The sequence below is a fragment of the Hippocampus guttulatus genome, chromosome 17 (assembly GCF_054856545.1).
Source record: "Hippocampus guttulatus isolate MCC_2025c chromosome 17, RoL_Hgut_1.0, whole genome shotgun sequence".
NCBI classification, from domain to species: domain Eukaryota; kingdom Metazoa; phylum Chordata; class Actinopteri; order Syngnathiformes; family Syngnathidae; genus Hippocampus; species Hippocampus guttulatus.
The window spans coordinates 9,194,357-9,216,381 of record NC_141277.1 but is presented as its reverse complement, the minus strand read 5'-3'; the positions used below and the strand labels follow the sequence as shown (position 1 = coordinate 9,216,381).

Genomic DNA, 22,025 nt, shown 5'->3' with positions numbered 1-22,025 from the left:
GATTAGAAGATCGAATTAGCTCATTTGCTCCCCCTACGGAGAGCATACTGTAATACAAATTCATAAAATAAAGTAAATGAACGGTCAGAAGGAAGAGACAATGTGTTTTTCTTGGATTTTGTGGCTGTTTATTGCACAATATACTTGCTATGAAACCATCCACGATGACGATTGACTCAAGAGTGTCTCTGCTGGTCACAGATGGGTAATACAATACATTTTGAAACAATTGCTTGATTCCCCTCCAGTCGTCATTTCTTAAATAGCAAGCTTTTTAGTGAAGAGCCTGGCCTGTTTTTCTTTTAATTCTCTCATTAAGACATGAGTCCGTTTGTCAGCAGTGCCATTTTTTTCTGAGTCACACGTGTCAGTTTCAGGGTTTAAAAAAAAAAAAATAACGCCCGTTATTTAAAGTGGTGCAGTTGATTGCGAGGGAAAGACGAAATGAGGAGTCTTACTGTTATGTGGAGTGCTTTTCGTGGTCCTTAGCCTTTTAACAGTGCACCACAAGGCCTTCCATCTGAAAGGCCGCAGCGCTTTCTTTCATCTTCGCAGACTTCATATACACGAGAATTACCCTGTGGTGGGGCAACGCCGGCTGCCGCTTGCTATATGTGGCTTGCGAGCATGTGGCCCCGAGGACCACATAAAAGTAAGATTTCTTCCTGTGGTGAAAAGAGCCATCATTCTTCCCCCACCGCCTCCACCTTTGTTCTATAAAGCCATGAAGTGGCCTTGGGATAGCGGCGGGCCACACAAGATGGCGCATAACAGTTAAACCCAACAGAAATAAAGAAAAAACATTTTTTTTAGCAAACAACCCCGGCATTTTTTTTTTGTGATTATTGATATGATGACACAAAGTTAAAATGGTGACGGTAATTATGCTCTCAGGCGAAGCATTTGATTTGACGGTCCGTCCCCTGATATGCAATAAGTCCATCCGCACTATTTGAAAGGCACTACACTTCAAGCAGATGGCACGGCCCACGCCTGCTGCGTCACTCAATCTCCTCATCAGACGAGCACTTCCATAAAACGAGCCGACAATGGAAACGCATGACTGCCTTGTTGTAAAGTCAGTGGCTGCGCTCGCTTTCACGCCAAGGTTCCGCTGGGCCGTTTTTTTTTTTTTAATCGCACGTACATCCGCCATCATTGAATTTTGTGAGCCCACGTGAAGCAACCGAGCGCGTGCGCGCGTGTCTCAGTGTCTCAGAGCAAGTGTGCGACACAGGGGATTAAAATGCGGCTGGTAAATGAATCATTTAATCCCCCGGTTTAGAGACAGCTGGTTCTACAGAGAGCTGAGACACAGCTCCTGTCTGTGGGCGCTGCGGGAGACAACAAGAGACGGGCGAAGGCGGGAAGAATTGAGAAAGGCGGGCTTTCTCTCCTTGATCTTCAACCCGAAGTAACCCGCAGGTGTTTGCGGAACGGTTGCAGGGCAATTGTTCACTGCCATTTTGGGGAGCGCAAGAGGTTCGCGGAGGGAGCTGACATAATAGAAATAAACACGCCGCATTGTGATCGAATCCATGCAATGCCATGAGGCGAGAGTGCCGTTTCACGCTTGAAGTTGAGGCAACGCTCATCTCATCATCGGCAAAAATATGCAAGTCTACCGTCGAATACAATAAAAGCACAAATACAATGCAAAATGAAACGAAGTCTGGCTGCCTTATTCCGTCTTACAATACAATACATTTTGGAAGCCAGGGCGAGAATGGACAACTCGTTGCAAAGAGACATTCAGGAGCAGTCGATTAATCAACTTGCACCAGGTCCAAATAATTCACAAAGAGGAGGATCTTAATGGCTTAAAGAATTGACTTGCGTATATGTTAAAAAAGCAAAACAAATTACAACCTGATGAAATTTCCACTACACATACCCTCATAGGAACGTGTTCACTGGGAATTTCATTTCAAAATTGACATTTGAATTCCGGAAAAAATGTGCAACCTTCGTTACTTTTGGAAGAAACTTGATTTGACATTCTGTATCTTGAGCCTCCATGAAATACTATCGAGGTTCGACCGTATACTAAAAATGGCATCCGGAAAGCTGCCCGCAACAAGAAAACCGCAAAGTGACAAAATAAGGATTTGAGCCCACTAATTCAAAACCTGTTGTCATATCCACCGGGTGTCACACAGTTTCCATTCCAAGTGAAGGACATTTTGACCTTGTGCCAAAGCCCCAGCTGCCCAAGGAAGCTCACCCCCCTTCCACCCTTGCTCATATTCGGCCCTCACTGGTCCTTCATTGAAAGGCAGAAGACACTCTGAAAGATCAGCGTCTAATGCTGTGATAATTTTACAGTTTGAGCCCTGCGAGTCCAAGGGACTCGCTGATCAGAAAAGTATGAGTCCCATTATGCATTTAGAGAGTCACAAATTTCGAATTCTGAAATGGTCAACTTATTCAATTGCATATATTAATAACACAAACAACAACAATATACTGTACATTGATAATAGGTTTATTTCTTATAAACAAATGCTGCAAAAATTTAAATAATTCAGGCATCCAAATAGGTTCTTATTTCATCCCATGGTTCAATCTTTGAGTTCATATCTTTGCAATAAACTTTCGCTACACTTGTTGGCAACACTTGTTTTAACGTTACACAACTTAGCAATCGTAAAAATCGACGATTTTCGGCAATCTCGTTTTGTGAGAACGGAAATCTCGTCACGCGAGATTACTTAACGCGAGATCAAAGCAACAATGGCAGCGATTGTCAAACTGCGTTCGTTGCTGGAAAAAAAATTACCATCGTTTTATTTTTTGTGGGGTGGGGGGGGGGGGGGGTTTGACTGAAAAATTTCCTTGCATCCCAAAAACGCACATTATTTGGAACTGCGTGTCTGGCGGGAAAATTATGCGTCTAGGACGCGGGACGCAGAGATAATGAGATGGCTGGTCTAATGACATCATTGATTTGCAGGCTGGTCTTTGGCCATTGTTTTCATGGTCCGACTGCATTATCACGATCCCCTAAAATGCTAAAAGTGCCAAAGGAACCTCACTGCCGGCACTAATAAAATAATACAAAACCCCCCCAAAAAACCCAACATCAATCACACATCATTTAAAGATGAAGAAACTGACCGCTCGCGGATGAAATTGGGCTTTGCGCATGTAACTGGAGTTGATTTTTAAAACATTCAGTGGCTCCACTCAGGGAATCCGCGCCTTAATGTTCTTTGAAGTTCCTCCTCTCCGTGGGTGGGACCGTGGCACGGCACCGGGCCACTGCCACAAAGGATTAAGTAACGGCTGCCTCACGCACGCACACGGGGACACACACACGCACACGGACACACACACACGCACACACACACGGATCCAGTGCTGCGTGACAGTTCTGCAGTGCTATCACATATGCAATCCTCTGCCAGAAATAATCCTTAGGTTTTAAGTGTATGTCCGAGTGGGTGTTTTCTTCTTTTTACTTTTTTTTTTTTTTTTTTTAAATACAGCTGATCATGAAAATAAATACCGTAATCAGAGTCCCACCGTCTTTTGTTTCCAATGAAGGGGCTCAGTGATTTGAGATGACTGTGTGAGAAAAGGAAACCCTGTTTTTACAGCCTCGACTTCAAAACGTACCACAGAAATATACGGTATTGGCCCGAATATAAGACGGCTCTTTTCAAGACTCAAGTTTGAAAAAAGACTTTTTGAACACCAAATTAATTTTTATACAGAAAATAATTACAGTACATCTGAAACAAATGATTATAACAATATATTTGAGAGAAAAAGCATGTTATTTTGTTATATTATATATGTTATATGTTATATATATATGTTATATTTTTATGTTATTTCTCATTCAAATCTCAATATTTGAATATTTAAATATGTAAACTAAAGTGCAATCACATTCGTAAATGAATGGCTTCTGGTTTTTGAAATGTAAATTACATCATAACTTCTCGTCAGCTGCCGCTTAACCTAGCCCATCTTCGACCCACTTTTCTCCAGATTGTCGCTACATTTCTCCATTTTCTGTTATCTCTTCTATTATTTTCTTCTCTTTTCTTTCTTACCGCTTTTTTAAAATTGTTCTTCTTCGTGCTACCGCTATTTTTATTTTTATTCTTCGTGACAAGGGTTCACTTTGGCCTGGGGAGTCAAGTTCAGCATTCACTTCAATGATATCTGGCGCCATCTAGCGTCGTAAATGGGTATAATGTCTAGACCCCGAATATAAGATGACCCCCACTTTTTCAGTCTTATTTCAATGCAAAAAACATCGTCTTCTATTCGGGCCAATATGGTACATCCAGTGTTGGTATCAATGGCTCGCGAGTGTTATTTTTAGGGACGCGGAAGTCAGGCAAAGGGGCTTGTATGTGTCAACGCACTGTGTAGCCAGTGCACCACTCACTGGTTTTAATGACGATACTTGTACGTATCAACTCTACTGAGGCTGATTCCTGAATTGAGTTAAAAAAAAAAAGACTGGCAGAAATTAGACCATAAACCCAACACCAAAGTTGTATTTATAGAAGCTTACTCTTGTTTAACGCTGCATTGGGGTTATTTTCGATACTGTACCGTAGAGCGTTTCAAGGGGGATCACGAAAACAGCAAAAGCACGGCACACTTTGAAATGTCAAAGCTTTTTGGTATTCAGCCGTCACTCGGCATTATAACAACGGCGGCCCACCTGACATTTCTACTTTGAGCTCCGGCGAGCGTCACAACCTTACGGTTTCTCGACTCCTTCATGTCACAAGAACATAATCCCTTCCAAGGCAAAGGCAGTCTTATCCTGCTGTTCACATTGAATTATTAATTACACTAAGACACTCTCGCAGTAGTTCAGTGGAAGTTCTTCTTTCTAATACAACCTGCTTCGAAATGTTGCTTTTTTTATTTTTTTAAATTATTTAACAAGAAATAATAAAAAGAGCACAACGTAAAAGAGTTCCGAGTACATTGATGAGGTACAAAGCAGGACACAAACGGAGTCAAAAGAAATACAGGATTGCTTCATGAGACATGACAAGACATTTATCACTTGTAATTACACGACATGCCGTCGGGTTCCAACAGAAGCGAAACGCTGTTATCTGCATCGGTGCATCACTCTGTTGAACCCTTTCAGGGACAGCGATTACTACAGTGGACAGTTTATCAGGTTATCATTATTTGTGCATGAGAGGGTTAAATAATGCTTTGGGTGCTCACTGAGTTGACAACTCACATGATCCTGAAATTCATCCATCCATCCATTTTCTGTTCCGCTTTATCCTCACAAGGGTCGCGGGGGGTGCTGGAGCCTATCCCAGCTGTCTTCGGGCAGTAGGCAGAGGACACCCTGAACTGGTTGCCGGCCAATCGCCGGCCACACAGAGACGAACAACCATCCGTGCTCACACTCACACCTCGGGACAATTTGGAGTGTTCATTCAGCCTGCCATGCATGTTTTTGGAATATGGGAGGAAACCGGAGTACCCGGAGAAAACCCACGCAGGCCCGGGGAGAACATGCAAACTCCACACAGGTAGGCCGGAGCTGGAATTGAACCCGATAACTCCGCACTGTGAGGTTGACGCGCTAACCACTGGATCACCGGGCCGCCCTGATCCTGAAATTGCAGGTTCAAAATCGCAAATGTCTGACATTGGGAGTGTTCGATTTTAGATATTGCCCAGAATCTCAACACGAACTATTCAGCAGGTTTGAACGCCACTTTTTAACCCTTTGGGGGACAGCGGTTACTACAGTGGGCGGCTTGTCATTTTATCAGGTCACAGGGTGCATGAAAGGGTTAAAATGTCTGTACAGTATTGCGTAACGCAGAGATTGTTATTTCGAAAGACTCCAAATGTCAAGAACCCCAAAACCTATCCAAAAAACCCCCCCCCCAAAAAAACGAGAAGTGATCACCATCACTGCAAGGCTTTCAAACCCGACTCAGCTTACTTGTTTGTCTTCAAACAGTTCCAGCCTCGGGCACAGCAAAACTTTTATCAACTGCTCAAGAAAAGTGTTACTATAAAAAATAAAAAAAAGGCCATCAAAACAAAACAGAAGTTTTATTTGGAGTCACCAAGAGCTGCGGGCTGAAAAAAAAAAAGAACCCAAACCGTAGTTGAGGTGCAGCCATCGTGACATCAGTGAGGAGTTCTCTGACAAAGACGAGAAGCAAAAGAGGTGACCACAATGAAGGAAAGATCAGATAAGATTGTCTCACAATGGAGAAATTCCCAATTTCAACACAAGCTGTCAAGAAATATGCAATTTAATTAGCAAGGAAAGGTGAGAGAAGCTTCACTGGACCTACAGCAAGAGCAGCAGTGCAAGAAAACGACACCCTCGCTGTGGCTCAGGTGATTGTCGAGCAGCCTTCAAGCACACCTGGCAAATGCGAGCCTTGGAGCAGGAGAACTCCTGACTTGGAGGGTAACGAATGGAGAGTTAAATCGGACAAAATGAGCTGGAGAGGGAGTTTGCTTGCCTCGCGATCCGACACGGCGGCGGCCCGGGAAATTGGGGTCAGAGTTCAAATTTAGCAGTCCTTTTGAAGGAAATGGTTGTTGTGAGACACACAAACACACCGACGAGCTGATGGACGATCGATATGTCCATCAGCTAGTAAAGGCATTTAAGACGTTGCCTTCATTGGTAATCTGGAAATGCAATTTTACGTTAATTGGCAGAAAATGTGATTGCCCACAATGAAATTTAGAGCACGAAAAAAACCCACGATCCCACTATTTCTTATTGAGATTTATGGCCGTGTCACATTCAAAGGGACCCTAGTGATTCTCTTTAAAGGTTCACGAGAAGCAGGGCACATCCTGGAACTGGAAGCCAGTCAATCACAGAAAGGAAAACAAAACCAAAAAAAGTCCAACTCTCAATCGCACTTATGGCCAATCATTTGTGAGTGAATATGAGAAAACCCAGACAAGCACAGGGAAAAACATGCATGGGTCACAAAGGGAGGCAGAGATTAGAAACCAGACTGCCGAGGAGGGTGCCTGGTCTTGTACGATGACATCATCAACTTTTATCCAGCAATACTCTTTTTTTTTTTTTTTACCTTAAGAAAAGCAATGCAAGCTGAGGCGCTGAGATAACGTCTTGACATTCAGCTGCAATAAAATGAAGAAACTCCACCAGACTGGTCCACGCAGAGATTTATGAACATGTTGATTTGAAAAAGATGAAGGGTTTAAGGGATGCAACTCCAAACAAACTTGCGTATAGTATACTCGTGAGACATATCACAAATGGATTTTATTGGGTTCCGTATTCAGACTTGACTCTTAATCAACAACGATATGGCACATTTGGTGTACTGGGCAAAAAAGGCAAACGCTTGGACACCTGAAGCACTTCGTAATTGCATTGATTGTAAAATGAAAGACCGTTTTCATGAAATACTCATGAAAACTCGATAAAGCCCTGCCTGCGGCCTTTTGAAACAATCACCGTTTGGTATCACACCGACAAAATCTAATAAGATCACACTAGATGGCGATTTGAAAAAAGGAAAATGATTAAGTGTTTTTGTTCACCTCAGCAGCCCTTTGAACAATCGAGACTCATTGGCTAATCCTAATAATAAGATAATTGCAGCTCCTACACGGCACTCTCACACATCCAGATGGTGAGGCGAGTGCATTGTATTATTGTAAAACAAATTGGTTAACTGTACAATGAGATGATCGAAGGGAGACCGTTTTCGATCGCGTGATCGTAATTTGATTATTGGGTGTTGGACGCTGAGATTGGGAACGAGGCTTAAAATCGGAATGATGAGCAGACAATGGCTTGTTCATTTTCAGTCCTTCTGGGATTTTTTTTTTTTACTTTCTTTGGAATTTCCAGTCTCCTCAGAAGTGCTAAATAGTTTCCGGAGTGTGGAAAAATGTGGCTGCAGGGGCAAAGATGTGACAAGATGACAAATCGATCGTCATAGACAATAACGATCTCTAAAACGATTCATAGATCTCTAATTGTGTGCGAAGATAAATGGAATACCTGACGAGTTTGGCTAACGTTAGCTAAAGCAGCACTAACTTTGCCTAGCATTAGCTTCCAGGCGAGGAAACGTTAGCATGGAGATAGTTGCCATTCCTGTAATAAAATCATCCTACAATTCTGAAAATATTCAACGTATTGAGTTTTTCATTTCCCATTTTTTTAAAACAAATGTATTTATTCGAACACTCAAGAAGTGGCAGACCAAAGCAGTGCGCCAACCTCCAACATGGTAGCCGCGGGGCATATCTTGATTGAAGTTGCGTGATTGCTACGGTATTGAATAAAAATGATCTCTGACTTTAATTTCACATTAACTATCACAATGATTTGCAAAATGAGCCAGGTTTGAGAAAGCATTAGAGTAAAAATTACGTCTTTACCCCCCCCTCAGACCCAGCGAGAGAATTCTAAAGTTACAATGTTCCTACAAATGTTAACAGCTGCTGTTCTTGTCAATTCTCCTGTCTCCTACAGACCACGTTCCCTGAACAGACGGACGGAGCCCATTCCGGTACAGGTTCTGCTCGAACACCCACGATGACACCAGCACTCTGTCCCTAATAATTAATGTGTCAAAGCAGCCGTCAATAACACATGGGCTGTCAGAGCCACGGATTTGTTTTGCAAAAAAAAATAAAAAATAAATGCCAGCACCGAAAATAAAATCAGTTCACAGTCCTGGCCACCTACATTTGAATTTATTTTGAGTTGTCTGAGACAGTGAAGTACATTTTCTCTTTCTGTGTGAATCTCCGGCCTAGTAAAACGGAAATATTGATTTCATTCTAGCTTGATAAACTTCTCGAATATTTTTATGACTTTGTGTCAACAGGAAGCCCATATTTACCGAGAACGTTGATGAAATAAACCTACTGGTAGCTTATTTTCAAATATGCATATCATTGCAGAGTGACGGCGTAAGAAGGTCAAATATTGGCAAGAACATGAACATTGCAAAAGAAAACTGTCCCGACTTCAGACATGCTTGATGGTTGACCGTGTGGTGCAGAAAATCTCCAGGTGGAACTGTGAAGTGGATTGTAAGTGTGGCGCAGAAATATTTGATGTTACTATGACCTAGTTTGGTCACCATGTAAAAAAACAACAACAAGAAAAAGGTTGGCTTGGCTAGGATTATTTAAAAAAAATAGTTGTAAATGCAGTCTGATTGTTTGTGATCAGTGAGGCAGCTCAAATTTAGTTCTGAAACATTCCTCAAAATGTTAAGAGTCCAGAGTTCGCTGAAATTGAAATACAGTGAAACTCCCCTACAACGAAACCTACATGGGCGAAAATACCCCCTAGGGTGAAAAAATCCTCATGCATTAACAGCAATCCCACTCTCCTGCCCCCATACAACGAACCCCCTCCCCCCAAACTTATGCACTATTGGAATAAAAATAAAGAGTACACATCCGCTTGTGTGTGTGTGTGTGTGTGTGTGTGTGTGTGTGTGTGTTTACATCTGAAATCAAATTTGCTACAGTAAAAAAAAAACCCTGTTGTGAAAAATGTCTTGCTGCAAACATGATTTCGTTGTAGAGGAGTTTCACTGTAGTCCACATTAAAGCACTCGTGATGCCGAATGGTATTTGCTTGCGAGCATTACAGGCGGTTCTAATGCGTTTGTTTAGCCCTGTGTCGTCAAATACATCAAATAACGAATGAAAATTGTCTCAATAAATCACAAAGGAACACAAATGCAAATCAATCGCATGCAATTAGAACGCGCATGAAGTGCACGAAAATGTTTAGGGTCAAAAGGAATCGAAGCGGTTCTTTGCAGAAGGACATTTGGAGAAAAAAAGAAAAATGAAGCAGATTTGGCTGTTAATCATCAGTTAATAACTGTGTCAGAAGACCCCCCGCCCCCTCAACCCCCAACACCATTTCACACCGCTTTATCACGGCGCAGAAGATAAATCGACACAGAGATGTATAGACTTGGGTTTGGCTGGCAGCTGGTGCTTTGGGAGGTCTCTGATCTATGTTATTCATCGATTTATTTTATTTTTGTGCGGCCCCCAACCCACAAATCAATTTCAATTAAAAACAAAAAAGATTATGATTGGTTTTCTTTTAAATGTTCCCCCATTGTTGTGAATCCAGCCAGGGCCAGATTATCAACCTTCTAAGCAATTCTCTATGGGGAAGAAACATATTGGCATTTATGAACGAAAATTTGTTCTTTGTCTGTTGCTTCAATTGTGACAATAATGAAATGAGCCATGCACAAAAGAAAACTAGCATCAGATTGCCCCGCGTGTTCGATTTCACCGACAACCACAATTGAGTCGAGGATAAAGAGATGCCAATAAATCCTCGCATTAACTCATTCACTCCCAAAGACGTTTTTAAACGTCTTTTCAGACTTGGTCTAAAATTAGCTGGTCCTGAATGAGTTTTAAACATGCTTTCCACTGGCAGTTTTAACTGCGCTGCATCGACAAGCAAGAGAAACTTGGACGTTCGCACGACGTTCAAAAGTCACAACGCATCTACACATATGGGTTAATGCGAGGAGTTGACGCGACGTGAACAGGCTTGAGGTTGTGTGAGGTAACCGCTCCAGACACGATTTAGCTTTTGAAATATGCAACCCAAGCCAAGGCGAAGGCCTCGAGAGAAACCAGCTAGCAACAAGTTAGCGAGGGTTTGCTCCCTGCGGCGAGAACGTTCTCCTAAAAATAGAGGGAAACTCTGACAGGATGAAAGGAGACATTCATTTCTGGCCTCTTCAAGGCCGTTGGTTGTTGATGTGACATCATTAAGTTCTTCCTGTAGTGGGCGATAACTCTTTTGACGCTTCCAAAAAACACCAAATTAGCCAACACATAAGACACGCACATAAAAATCTAAAGAGAGTCTAAAAAGTCGTCGGTGTGGTTTGTGACTGCTACAATGTTTTCCTGACGACAGACTTTCATGATGATTTCGTATAATGTCATCCGTCAAAAAAAAAAAGTCCGTTGCAATTTAAAACCAGTGTCACGGTCAATGCAAAGATAAGAATCAATCTGGGAGAGAGAAAAAAAAAAGGCCCTGCCCCATTTTCAGTCAAGATCATCACCATCTCATTAAGAGACAAACAGCAAACAGCTCCTGAATGCCAATTATTCCCCCCCCCCCACCAACTTTCTCCTGCTTTCTTCCTTTTAGCTACAAACACAAACATATCCACATTGTGAGAGCATCCCAAAATGTCAATTATTTCTCAAAGTTCTCCCGCTTTTCTTCTTTTCAGCTCAAAACAGAAACACGTCCGCGTTCTGAGAGCAAACTCAATTCCCAAAATTGGAGGTAGCTGGGTGTCCGTGTCTTAATTTGAGTTAAGAAGCGAGCGGCATGCCCGAGGTGACCGTCTCTCCGACAACAACAACAAACGTCAGAGATGGAATCAGCTATGCATGTTCCTCCAGGCAACGGTGCTCGTCTTTATCCTTACAAGCAAACACGCGTGCTTTGAATCGACTACAATTCAACGCGTCTCCAAAGGCAAAGTTAAAAAAAAGAGCCTTGTTTCCGCTTTGTGATTTCATTCGCTTCGCTCTGTGTGGGCCGTCGGACTCGGAAGGTGAATACGCAAGGCAGCAGACCTCAAGCAACGAATGCAATTCCAAGATCGGGTTCTCATAATGGCATCCGTCGCCTTCATCTTGCGTGTGACTGTCGAGAGGTGGGCCTCACTTCAAATACGACGGCCACATGGAGTTGATTTGGGGGCTTATTACCGAGGGAGGCTGAGAGCGTGCCAGCTTGTTTCCAACCCGCAATTGCCATAAGTCATGAAATGACTACGAACGAATGAGCGAGTTGGGAAATCATGTGCAGTTGAGAGGGGACCCTTCCTGCTCCATCGCTCCCCCTCCCTCCCCCTTCCCCTTTTACAACCTGGTGAACTCAGAAGCTGCATTTACACCACAGGTGCCCAATTCCTATTCCCTGCCTCTACCCGATTCTATTCCCATCTACTTTCAAAAGATCCAAATGACAATTGTTACACATACCGAACCACAGAAACCACATGCAGGCATACATGATCAAAACATAGGTAAGATACGAGTCATTCGCTGCAAGTAAACAATAGTAAATCAATGTATATTTTTTCCCTTCCTGGTTCCATGGTGACACACTTTATTGAGACTTCCACGTCCACTGTAGTGGCAATTGTCAAACATGCGATATATCATATTTTCACTCACATTTGTAAGATGCCCGATTGCAATCTGATGACTTTCAAATTCGCGTATTATTTTCTCCTCCCGCTGTCATCACACATCTCTCAATTGGGCTACGTAGAAAGACGGGAAAAACCAGCTCAACTTCCGTTCAGGGCAAAACTGGATGTCCATTACATGACATACACGACACAGCCAAAGAAATCCTATTAGAAAATAAGCCAAGAGTTGTCTGAGTATTATGCATTGTGATGACTTCATCTACTATTTCTCTCAATCAGAAATTGCAGAGACCTTCTTAATTTGACAAAGCTTAACTAAGTAGTGTTGCAATTCGTTTCCCATTGTAAGATGCCCGATTGCTCTGTCACTTGCCTCAATTCTGCTTCCATTATGTCCTTCTTGCACAACTGTCTAGACCGGAGCCAGTGTCTGACAATGCGCTCCAAAAATACAGATGGTTTTTTATTCAGTGAAAGATGAACTTTCACTGTGTGAACTGAGACACACGTAAGCCCGGTTAAAGCCCCTGACTCACTTTTGAATCAGGGCTGGCGACGAGGAATGACGGGCCAACACTTAATGCTTTACCAACATGAAGTACCGTATTTTCCGTACGATAAGGCGCTTCGAAGTATAAGGTGCACCTTCAATGAATGGCGTATTTTAATACCGTTTTCATATGCAGGGCGCATCACATTATAAGGCGCATAGAATAGAAGCTACAATAGTGGCTGCGGTTGTGTTATGCATCCACTAGATGGAGCTAGGCTAAAGGGAATACAATACAATACAGCTTTATTTATATCGAGCCCTCGCTGCGGTTTTGTTATGCATCCACTCGATGAGGCTACGCTACAGGGAATACAATACAATCCAATTTATGTCGAGCTTTCACAACTGCTTTAAAATACGGCATCCAAGAAATCTGAATATTGATCCGCATATAAGGCGCATCGGATTATAAGGCGCATGGTCGGCTTTTGAGAAAATTGAAGGCTTTTAGGTGCACCTTATAGTACGGAAAATGTGGCATTTAAATCAGTAAAATGTTCCACAGTACCACAATGACACTTTTGAAAACACTTCAAGAAGATCCTAAATCTTATGAATGCTTTCAAAGTCATAAATGTCTCTGGAGGATATGACCAAGATAGCAACGTGAAGAGTGTGACTTGTGAGTGTGTGTTATGAGTTCTGAGGTGTGTCAGAAAGGTTCCAGGACTGGTGTCACAAATGATACCTTTCAAACGCAAACTGTTGGCAGGCCGAATGATCAAGCAGCACGTCAACAAAGAGATCCTGCAATGTTTGCTTCGTTCAATGCGTGAGAAGAGGCGAGAGTTGAGGCAAGACGGTTTGTGGCTGCTTCACCACGACAACACGCCTGTTTACATCGGCCAGAGCATCTGACCGTTCCTAGCCGAGGAAAACATCATCGTGCTGGCGCAAACTCCCTACTTCCCCAACCTGACTCTGTGTGACTTTATTTCTTGATATTTGCTAATTATATGAAGCATTCAATGAATGATAGGCAATTTTGTGGATTCACCACTTCTTTGATGGCACTTTTTCTCCTTCTTCATTTTGCATTAGGCATTTTTTTTTCTTGACCCTTTGTTATTGCAGAACACCAATCCCTCCTTGGTACTTCCCCTGGACTTTCAGTGCATCCAATTTTCTCGCTGAGCCCCCCTCTATCCTGGGGCCTTTGGGTGTAATCAGACAGACCATGATGGGCTGGTATAAGAACGCCTCCTACGTAAAGAGCAGGAGCTTGAAGGGATGGAACGGTTAAAAAAAAAAAAGGGAATAAAAAAATCGATCTTCAAAACTGGTGATTTGCACCACAATACTGACAAGCACTGCAAGGGAGATAACAGCGGTTGAAAAACAACATATTTGATTTTGCGCACAAGCTACGCACATCCGGTTGAAGCATTACTGGACGAATATTGGGTGAATATAACGAAGCCTGACCTGGCATGACTTGCAGATGAATCCCATGAATCAGAGATACTCATTGGCTCTGAAGCCTCTTTCCATGTAATGAGTCACCTGACGGCATAAAATAGTTGCGGTGTGAGAGAGCGGGATGTTTTGCTTCCAACCAATTTAGCTTACATAATCAAAATGTTCATTCTATTCACCTGTTGCGCGTTACGTCAAAGCCTTGGTAGGAAGGCCAAACTAACCGTTTGCGCCTGTTGAAGGTCCTATCAAGCGTATAGTCCTGCATCCCTTTATATAAGTGATTCTCTTCTAGAGTGGGCATATCTTGCTGTGCTGGGAATGTACTCATAGACGAGGATTGTAAACCAAACTGGGCTTTTTATCACATACCTGCTGATGACGATAAAAGACAGCGATGGATAACGGCAATCAACCGAAAGGACTGGCAGCCCTCTAAGTATTCGAGGATGGGCAGCCATCATTATTTTACAGGGTGGGTAGATCACTGTTCATATAGTTTCCTCATAATCATTAAATTACTGCATATTGCTTTGTGCAAAAACATAAGACGGAGTGTGGAAAAAGAATTCTTTTTTAAGTTAACATTATGAGCAAGTTACAAGGTATCCTGTTCCCCCAAGTGCGAGCTGGGGGGGAACAGGATAAAGGATAAAGTCTGGACGACCTGGTATGCGTTCAGACTTTGATATTAGCTCCAGTGTAAGGGGAAACGGCATTGAAAACGTCATGATAAAGGTCGTGCGCTGTGAATTCCGGCAAAGTCGGCCATTTGGTGGATGTCATGGCGAGATGGGCAAAAATAAGTCATTCAGTCGCTAAGTCGCTCCGTTTTCCGTCCGCTTCGATTCGGCAGGTATTAACTTTTGCCGTGCGTCAAGGCGCACTCGCGTTATCACGTGATGCAGCTGCAACGGGTCAATAAGAACTCGCCTTGCGTAGCCAGGGGGAACAAATATTTCAACTTAGCTGGTCGTCAGAAAGATGCAATCCTGTTCCGAAGCAGGGTGGTGGTGGTGAGCTTGAACAAGGCACCAAATCCCCAACGCTATCACTGAATACAAACTCTCTGAAAGTTGCAAGTTTCCACTTCAAACCAAAATACGTGTTTATACTGCAGCATGGCCATCATTTAACTTTAAAATGTCAACTGTCTTTCGTGAACAAGCTTCCATTGCGAGCAGAATGTGTTGGTGGAGAGAATTTAGAAAACTACTACTGGCTGACTATTGGCAAACAAGTCAGTTTTTGTTTTTCCTCTCTCTCTCCACAGCTTGAAACATGACCGAGTATAGCTGAAGAAAGAGCCGCAGATTGAGATTTGAGGTGAAGAGCTTCCACATGACAGACTGCATGCTAACTTCTCAGCGAAGTGGCCAGCTCACATCTCCAGAGGCCTAAAAAAAATTGCGCATCTTTTTTTTTTTTTCATTCAAGGGCTTCATCAAGCAAAAGTGAAAAATGAGTAAATGGAACAAACAGTGAAACTCCTCTACAATGAAATCATGTTTGCAGCAAGAAATTTTTCACAACAGGGGGTTTTTCACTGTAGCAAATTTGATCTCATATGTAAACACACACACACACCTATGTGTACACACCCACACAAACATATGTGTACTCTATTTTTATTCCAATAGTGCATAAGTATGAGCATACACTTATTTGACACTTTATATAGTCAGTGTAGAAAGAAAAAAAGGGAAAGAAATTGCAGAATGTACGATCAACATCCACTTTCACACACGGGGTGGGGGGTACGTATTGAAGAAGAAGAACTAAGAGTTTGTTGGGAATTTATTCAATAGTGTGGAACTGATTGCGAATGGAAGCCGTTGTGACAAAAATGGAGGGAGCTACTTTGTTGCAACTCGCAGAGGCACCGGTGACCCAAGAAGAACATGACAGCAGCTATGGATGCTATGAGTGCGATACTCCATCCACACACACAGTCATTACAGCAAAACTAATCATAATAACTCATCATAAATCTGCTCAGTATTCAGAAAGAGACTCTCCCATTGTATTCAAAATAACACTTCATTCAATGAATTGATTGCACATTCCCCCTCGTCACTGATAAATGAAATGGGTGTGAAAGTTTTTTCGGAAAACTACCACAAACGTGTCCGAGGGTTGTCTTCTGAATTCATAAGTTTCCAGCCGCATAAAATGTCATTTCGCCCCCTTCATCATGGTTGTGTCACTCTTGCACGTCAACAGGAAAGCGCTCCTCATTCAGGTGTACGGATGCTTTGGGAAGCTCATCGGTTACTGTAGACTTCAGCGGGAGGGGGGCCGGGGGGGGGGGGGGTGTGAGGAAAAAGTCCTCCTGGGGAAAATAAACCGATGAGCGCAAAGCAAAAGCGTATTGTGTTTTCAATGTTATGACTCAAGTGCTGAAGGTGCACATCGGCGCGGTGCAGCTGCACAGTATATCACGGCGGATCGGAGCAGAGCAATAATCCCGCCGACGGGCGCTGTGGAGTGCGCGGCGTGTGGTTGTTATGAACGCTAAGATTAGAACGGAGGTGTGGGCAAAGCTCTGAAAAAGGGAGTCATGATACAAATGACGGAATGGTGATTTGGCGATGGAAGTGCTTTTCATCTTCTCGGCTTGGTGGGCTGCGCCGACCCAACGAGTGCATCCAATGTGATCGGATCATATCAGTGGGGCTGCGTGGTAAAGTACGGCAATGTCGTCCGACTCCCTCATGCAGCGCTGTGACATGCGAGCTTGAAATTGCAGTCGTGAGCAAATGCTGAGAGATGCCATTGCCAAGCACACAAGCCAGGGAGATAAATTGCGCGGCAGACTAAAAGGTAGACCCATACACTCGATAGAAGCTCCCAAGTCGGAAGCACCTCCACACAATTTGAAAATCAACCAAAACCTGACTGAAATCTGATCACATCTTTAATTATCCGTCTGGAAAAATCCCAAATTTGGAACAAGATTGTTATGAGTTGATGAAAAGTAATGACATTACAAAAACTAAAAAATTTAGAAAAAAAACCGTCATAACGAAAATCAATACGGATTGCTCTAGTCAAACAAGAATAGAAAAATGGGGTTGATTAACGCTCAATAATTTGACTGTTGCCAATACTGCTGCCTATAATAAGTCCACCCTTTCATTTTCTGGAGTCTGTGCCAGTAGATTTCAGGCGGAAGGTTGTCAACAGCCTGGAATGGACGCCGAGTCATTAATGGGCACGACAACTGCCGAGACAGACACCCATTCACACTCCCAATTATACAATTCCTTGTTGGGGAACAAAACCCTGCATGCTGCCAGCATAGAAGAGAACAGACTGCCCCGCCACACGATCAGAAACTCTAGGAATATATTCGTTCGCCAATTTACATGCAGAAAAAGTTGCAATAAATGACAACGTATCGTACAACCAAAAGAGAGAGTTGAAAACAGTGAATAGAATCTTAAATACAATAGAATCAGATGTGACTGGTTACTCTCATGAGGATAAGCGCTGAAAATGAATGTATGGATTTGGCTGCAGCCAGACACAAACTCTCATTGTCGTATCGACAACAATGGGCAATGGTGTTATCAATCAAATTAACATGCATGTTTCTAAAAAATGTACGGGGGAACCTTAAGTACCCGTAGAAAAGCCATGAAAGCACAGAGAGAACATATTATAGGGCTCGGCTAGCAAACCTGTACAGAAAAACGAGCAGGGATGAGAAGCGTGGAGCGTAAATTATGCTGTGTTTCAAGATTCGCGAGTTAAAACTCTTACTTGTCAAAGCTATTCTCCGCTGTCGGTATTTACGGATTTAAATGCCATTCGCTTTATACAGCGGATAAGTCATTCACTTGACGTTTAGCTTCACCGGCAGTGAAACGGGAACTTCCCCTTTGCAATTTGCAGGAGTGAGAAAAGCTTTAATAATCTCATGCCTGGTGGGCTAAACGCCCGTCAAAGTCTTTGAATATGTCTGTATGTTACGCAACTGTACTTAAAAATAAATAAATCAGAATTATCATAATAATGACACCCGTGACAGCGAGTTCGCTCCCCGCAGTTATCAGCACCGGAAGCTGTCGGGAAAGCTGGACAAATCCATTCGCATCTATTGATTGATCAAACTAACTGCTCGTGCGGCACGGGGGGCATGCGAGGGTCGTCGACTCACAGTTCTGGGCTTCTGGGTTTGAATCTGTGGCTTCCTTGCACATGCCCCCCCCCCCCAGCCAAAAAAAAAAAACGCGTTTGAGGAGGGAAACATCGAAAACATGAAAGTGGCCCTCGAGAACCGGAGTTTGACATTTGTGACTTATCGAACCGCTGTGAATGTGAGGGCGAAGGTTTGTTTTATTTTTATTTATTTTTTTGTCTACATGTACCATGCGAGTGACCGGCGACCAATTCAGATTTGCAACCTGCCTCCTCAGCAAAACCTGCTGATTAAGTGCGAGAGAAGATTGATGAATTGTTCTCACTGTATCTTTTTCCAAAAAAAAAAAAAAAAAAAAATCGATATGTTTTACAGCACAAGCACCGGTCTGCTCTAACATCCACAGCAAGAACAATATTTGAAGAAACAGTCCCTGGATATTTTAAGAGGTGTTCACGAATTCACTAAGGATGCTAGCAGATTTGGGGGCGGGGGGTGGAGGGAGAGAAAAAGTCATCCGTAATAAGTAACTTACCACCCCGGTGTCCTCCCGACCGGCCCGCGGGGGAGCCGCTCGGCTCAGAGGCAGCAGCCACAGCATGTGCACCAGAAGCAGCATCTCCGCACATATATTCCACGTCCACTTGGTCAAAGCCACAGAAAGGAATTCACGCCCTTCAAAGCCGGTTGCTACTGCAGAGCGCGAGCGACAACCCGGGAGGAAGCATCCAGTGAGATGAAGAAAAAAAAAACAACAACAACAAAAACAAAGTCCCGCAACTAGAGGGTAAAAATGTCCCAAAACAAAACAGTCTACCTCACTGTGGAAAGCAAACACATACAAGACATGAAACAGGTGCCATGCATCACACCTGTTCGTGGGGTCCAAACTCGGCGCTTTAATGAGCGATAACTGATGATACAAAGAAGAAAAAAAATATTCCGGACGGGGTAACGATCCAACGAGAGACGTGCTGTCGTGCTCTCCTCATCACCGGAGTGGTCCCAGGCAGGCATAGGCAGCTCTGCTCCAAGTAAGCAAGCAGCTGCACAATACACGCCGATTAGCACACTCACGCTCTGCTTCCGGGAGAGACTGTCAAAATAAAGCTACTGCACGGAATACACTGTGGAAAGGAATGGCTGGAAAGCAATACTAGGGTCAAAATTCTGTAGGAGTATCTTAACAGAAACGTTGGTAAAACTAAAACATGCGGTTTCTTCGTACATTAACTTGTCCTGAGACCAAAAAAAACTAAGAGAAAACAGCGTTCAAAAATTGTTTAAAAAATTCCGAATAAGTCTGTAGTACCCTCTAAAAATTTTCTCTTCTCTCCCTTCCATCCATTGTCCAATCCACTCATCCTCACAAGCGCAAAGGTGCAGAGTTAAATTCCGGCTCCGGTCTTCCTATGTGGAGTTTGCATGTTCTCCACGTGGCTGCGTTGCTGTTGTTGTTTTTTTTTCTCCCAGAGGTACTGTGATTTCTTCGCATGTTCCAAAATATGAATGGCAAGTTAATGGAACACTCTAAATTGTCCCTAGGTGTGATTGTGAGCGCGAATGGTTGTTCGTCTACGGCAGGGGTGTCAAACTCATTTTAGTCGTCGGCCAATTTGGAGTTACGTCTTTCCTCGGAGGGCCGTTATGACCGTGAAACCACAAAATGATCACTTGTACAGAACAAATGAATAGATTACTAGTTTTGAGATCAGTCATGCCAATGATAATAGTTTGTTCAAGTGAGTTTAAACAGGGTAACAAAATAATTGCAAAATGTCAATATTTTTTACACATGACGGTACAGATTTCAGCAAGTTGACACATGATTTGCTTTCGCGGGCCACATAAAATGACCTGGCGGGCCAGATCTGGCCCCCGGGCCTTGAGTTTGAGAACTGTGGTGTATGGCATGTGTGCTGTGTGATTGAAACAGATAACACTATTTGTTGCAGAATTATAGAGGAATGAAAACAAACACATTAACGTTGTGCTGATGGAGACAATTTGAGTCGTTCATCGGGTTTACGATTCGACTCGTCACCTTCTTCAGAACGTTTTGGGGAGTTTTCTTGTCCGTGTCTCACAAACAAGCGCGATCCTGTGTGCTTGGTCCTCAGTTAAAAGAAGCGACATTAGCTTTGGAGTCAATTAAAAATCTATTGTTAGAAGTACCTGCATTTCATTTCCTTATTTGAAAATAAAGTCGTGGCGGGAGCTTAATGGCAAACAAAGTCACTCAAGTGAAAATAAAATGAAGCTCAAGCCCTCAATGTGGCAATTATCCACCTTACGGAAATACAATCTCACATTCAAATGAAGAATCTTTATGTAGATGCCGCGCAACAGCTTTATTATTTGCTCATCCAATTATGGGCACACCTCCGACGTGCCACATTGCGTCCATATTTGTCTGAGAATTTCTCAGAAATTCAGATTTATAGTCGTCATTATTGAATGTGTTCATTTCAATCCACGAGTGTGTTCGCTTGTATTATATGGTATCAAGCTTGCACTGACGCACATCCGATACGTGTCGTGATTTTTATTCCACAGTCGGAAGAGGCCCGATTCTAATCTCAAGATATCCGTTTCCCCATCTGTGTTTTGCTATTTACGCTGCATTAGAAACGATCCGAATGGGGTCACTTGAGAACAAAAACACGGAGATAATACGTGCCCACTTGAACTCCAGTATGCTAAATCCAGCATTTGTGTTGAGAGGATTTCTTCTCATTTTTTTTTCCATTTTGCTCAATGACAACAAAGGGCTCAGGTAACTTTTTTCATTTTATCATCTTCAGATCATTTGTTTGAATTTACTGCCTCACCCAGTCAAAAAAAAAAAAAAAAAAAAAAAAGAGAAAATGAACACATATTGTGATCATCACATTGAAATCCCAGTTAAGACCACAGTCGAGAGTCAATAACACCCGGGAATCAATTTTACCCACTGCTGACTAGTTCTGCACATTCTGTTGTCCTTGCCTCGAGTAGAAGAAGAAGAAGAAACGATATCTGCAACCCGCATACATTCCACCGCTCGTACAATCGCTCCTCTTGAGCACCTCCAAAAGCGCCACGGCCAGAAGGTTAACAGTATCCACCTGCACGTTTTTCAAGAGTGTGGAATGAAATAATAAATACCAGGCCCTGTAGGTCAGGAGGGAATATTGGCGAACAACACCCGAAGGGGTAGTCGGGTTAAAAAAAGAAGTATGTCGATCCCAGGAGAAATTCAAAAGACTTCAAGACAAATTCATTTTTGAAAATTGCAACTCCAACAAATGGAAGCTCAGGAATGTGCCAGTCAACAGAATCGAACAGAACAGTGAAGAACAACACGACTGCTGACATGGACGCCATCACCCTCCCCCCACGACGCAGAGTTTGAAATACTACAGCTTGATTTTTTTTTTTTTTAAAAAGCGCCACATCGGAATGCGCCGTTCGGCACTTTTCATTCCAACCCGTTCAATAGATGTTCTAGAGTGCATTCGTGTTCCGCCGCAGGTTTGTGTGAGAAAATAAAGTGTATTAGCGAGGGTGTATTAATGTCTACGTATAAAAGTACCTCGAGTGATGTAACACCCTTGAAGTGAACAGCACAAGTTGCTTGTAATTCTGTTTAACTCATATTTGATAGAATTAGTTTTTCTCAATTGTTGTATCCTGTAGCCGATTTTTTTTTTTTTAATGTGGGTTTGAAGAGCAA

General features: G+C 42.9%; 1 protein-coding gene across 1 annotated transcript in view; it reads right to left on the bottom strand.

Annotated features, from left to right (window-relative positions):
- Positions 1–19,294, bottom strand: part of LOC147192043 (matrix metalloproteinase-17-like) — a 52,276-nt gene extending 32,982 nt beyond the window's left edge. Inside the window, exon 1 of the mRNA XM_086135648.1 lies at positions 18,846–19,294. Coding sequence (XP_085991774.1) covers positions 18,846–18,929 — 84 coding nt within the window. The 5' untranslated portion in view covers positions 18,930–19,294. The remainder of the gene's footprint in view (positions 1–18,845) is intronic.
- Between the last annotated feature and the right edge of the window lie 2,731 nt (positions 19,295–22,025).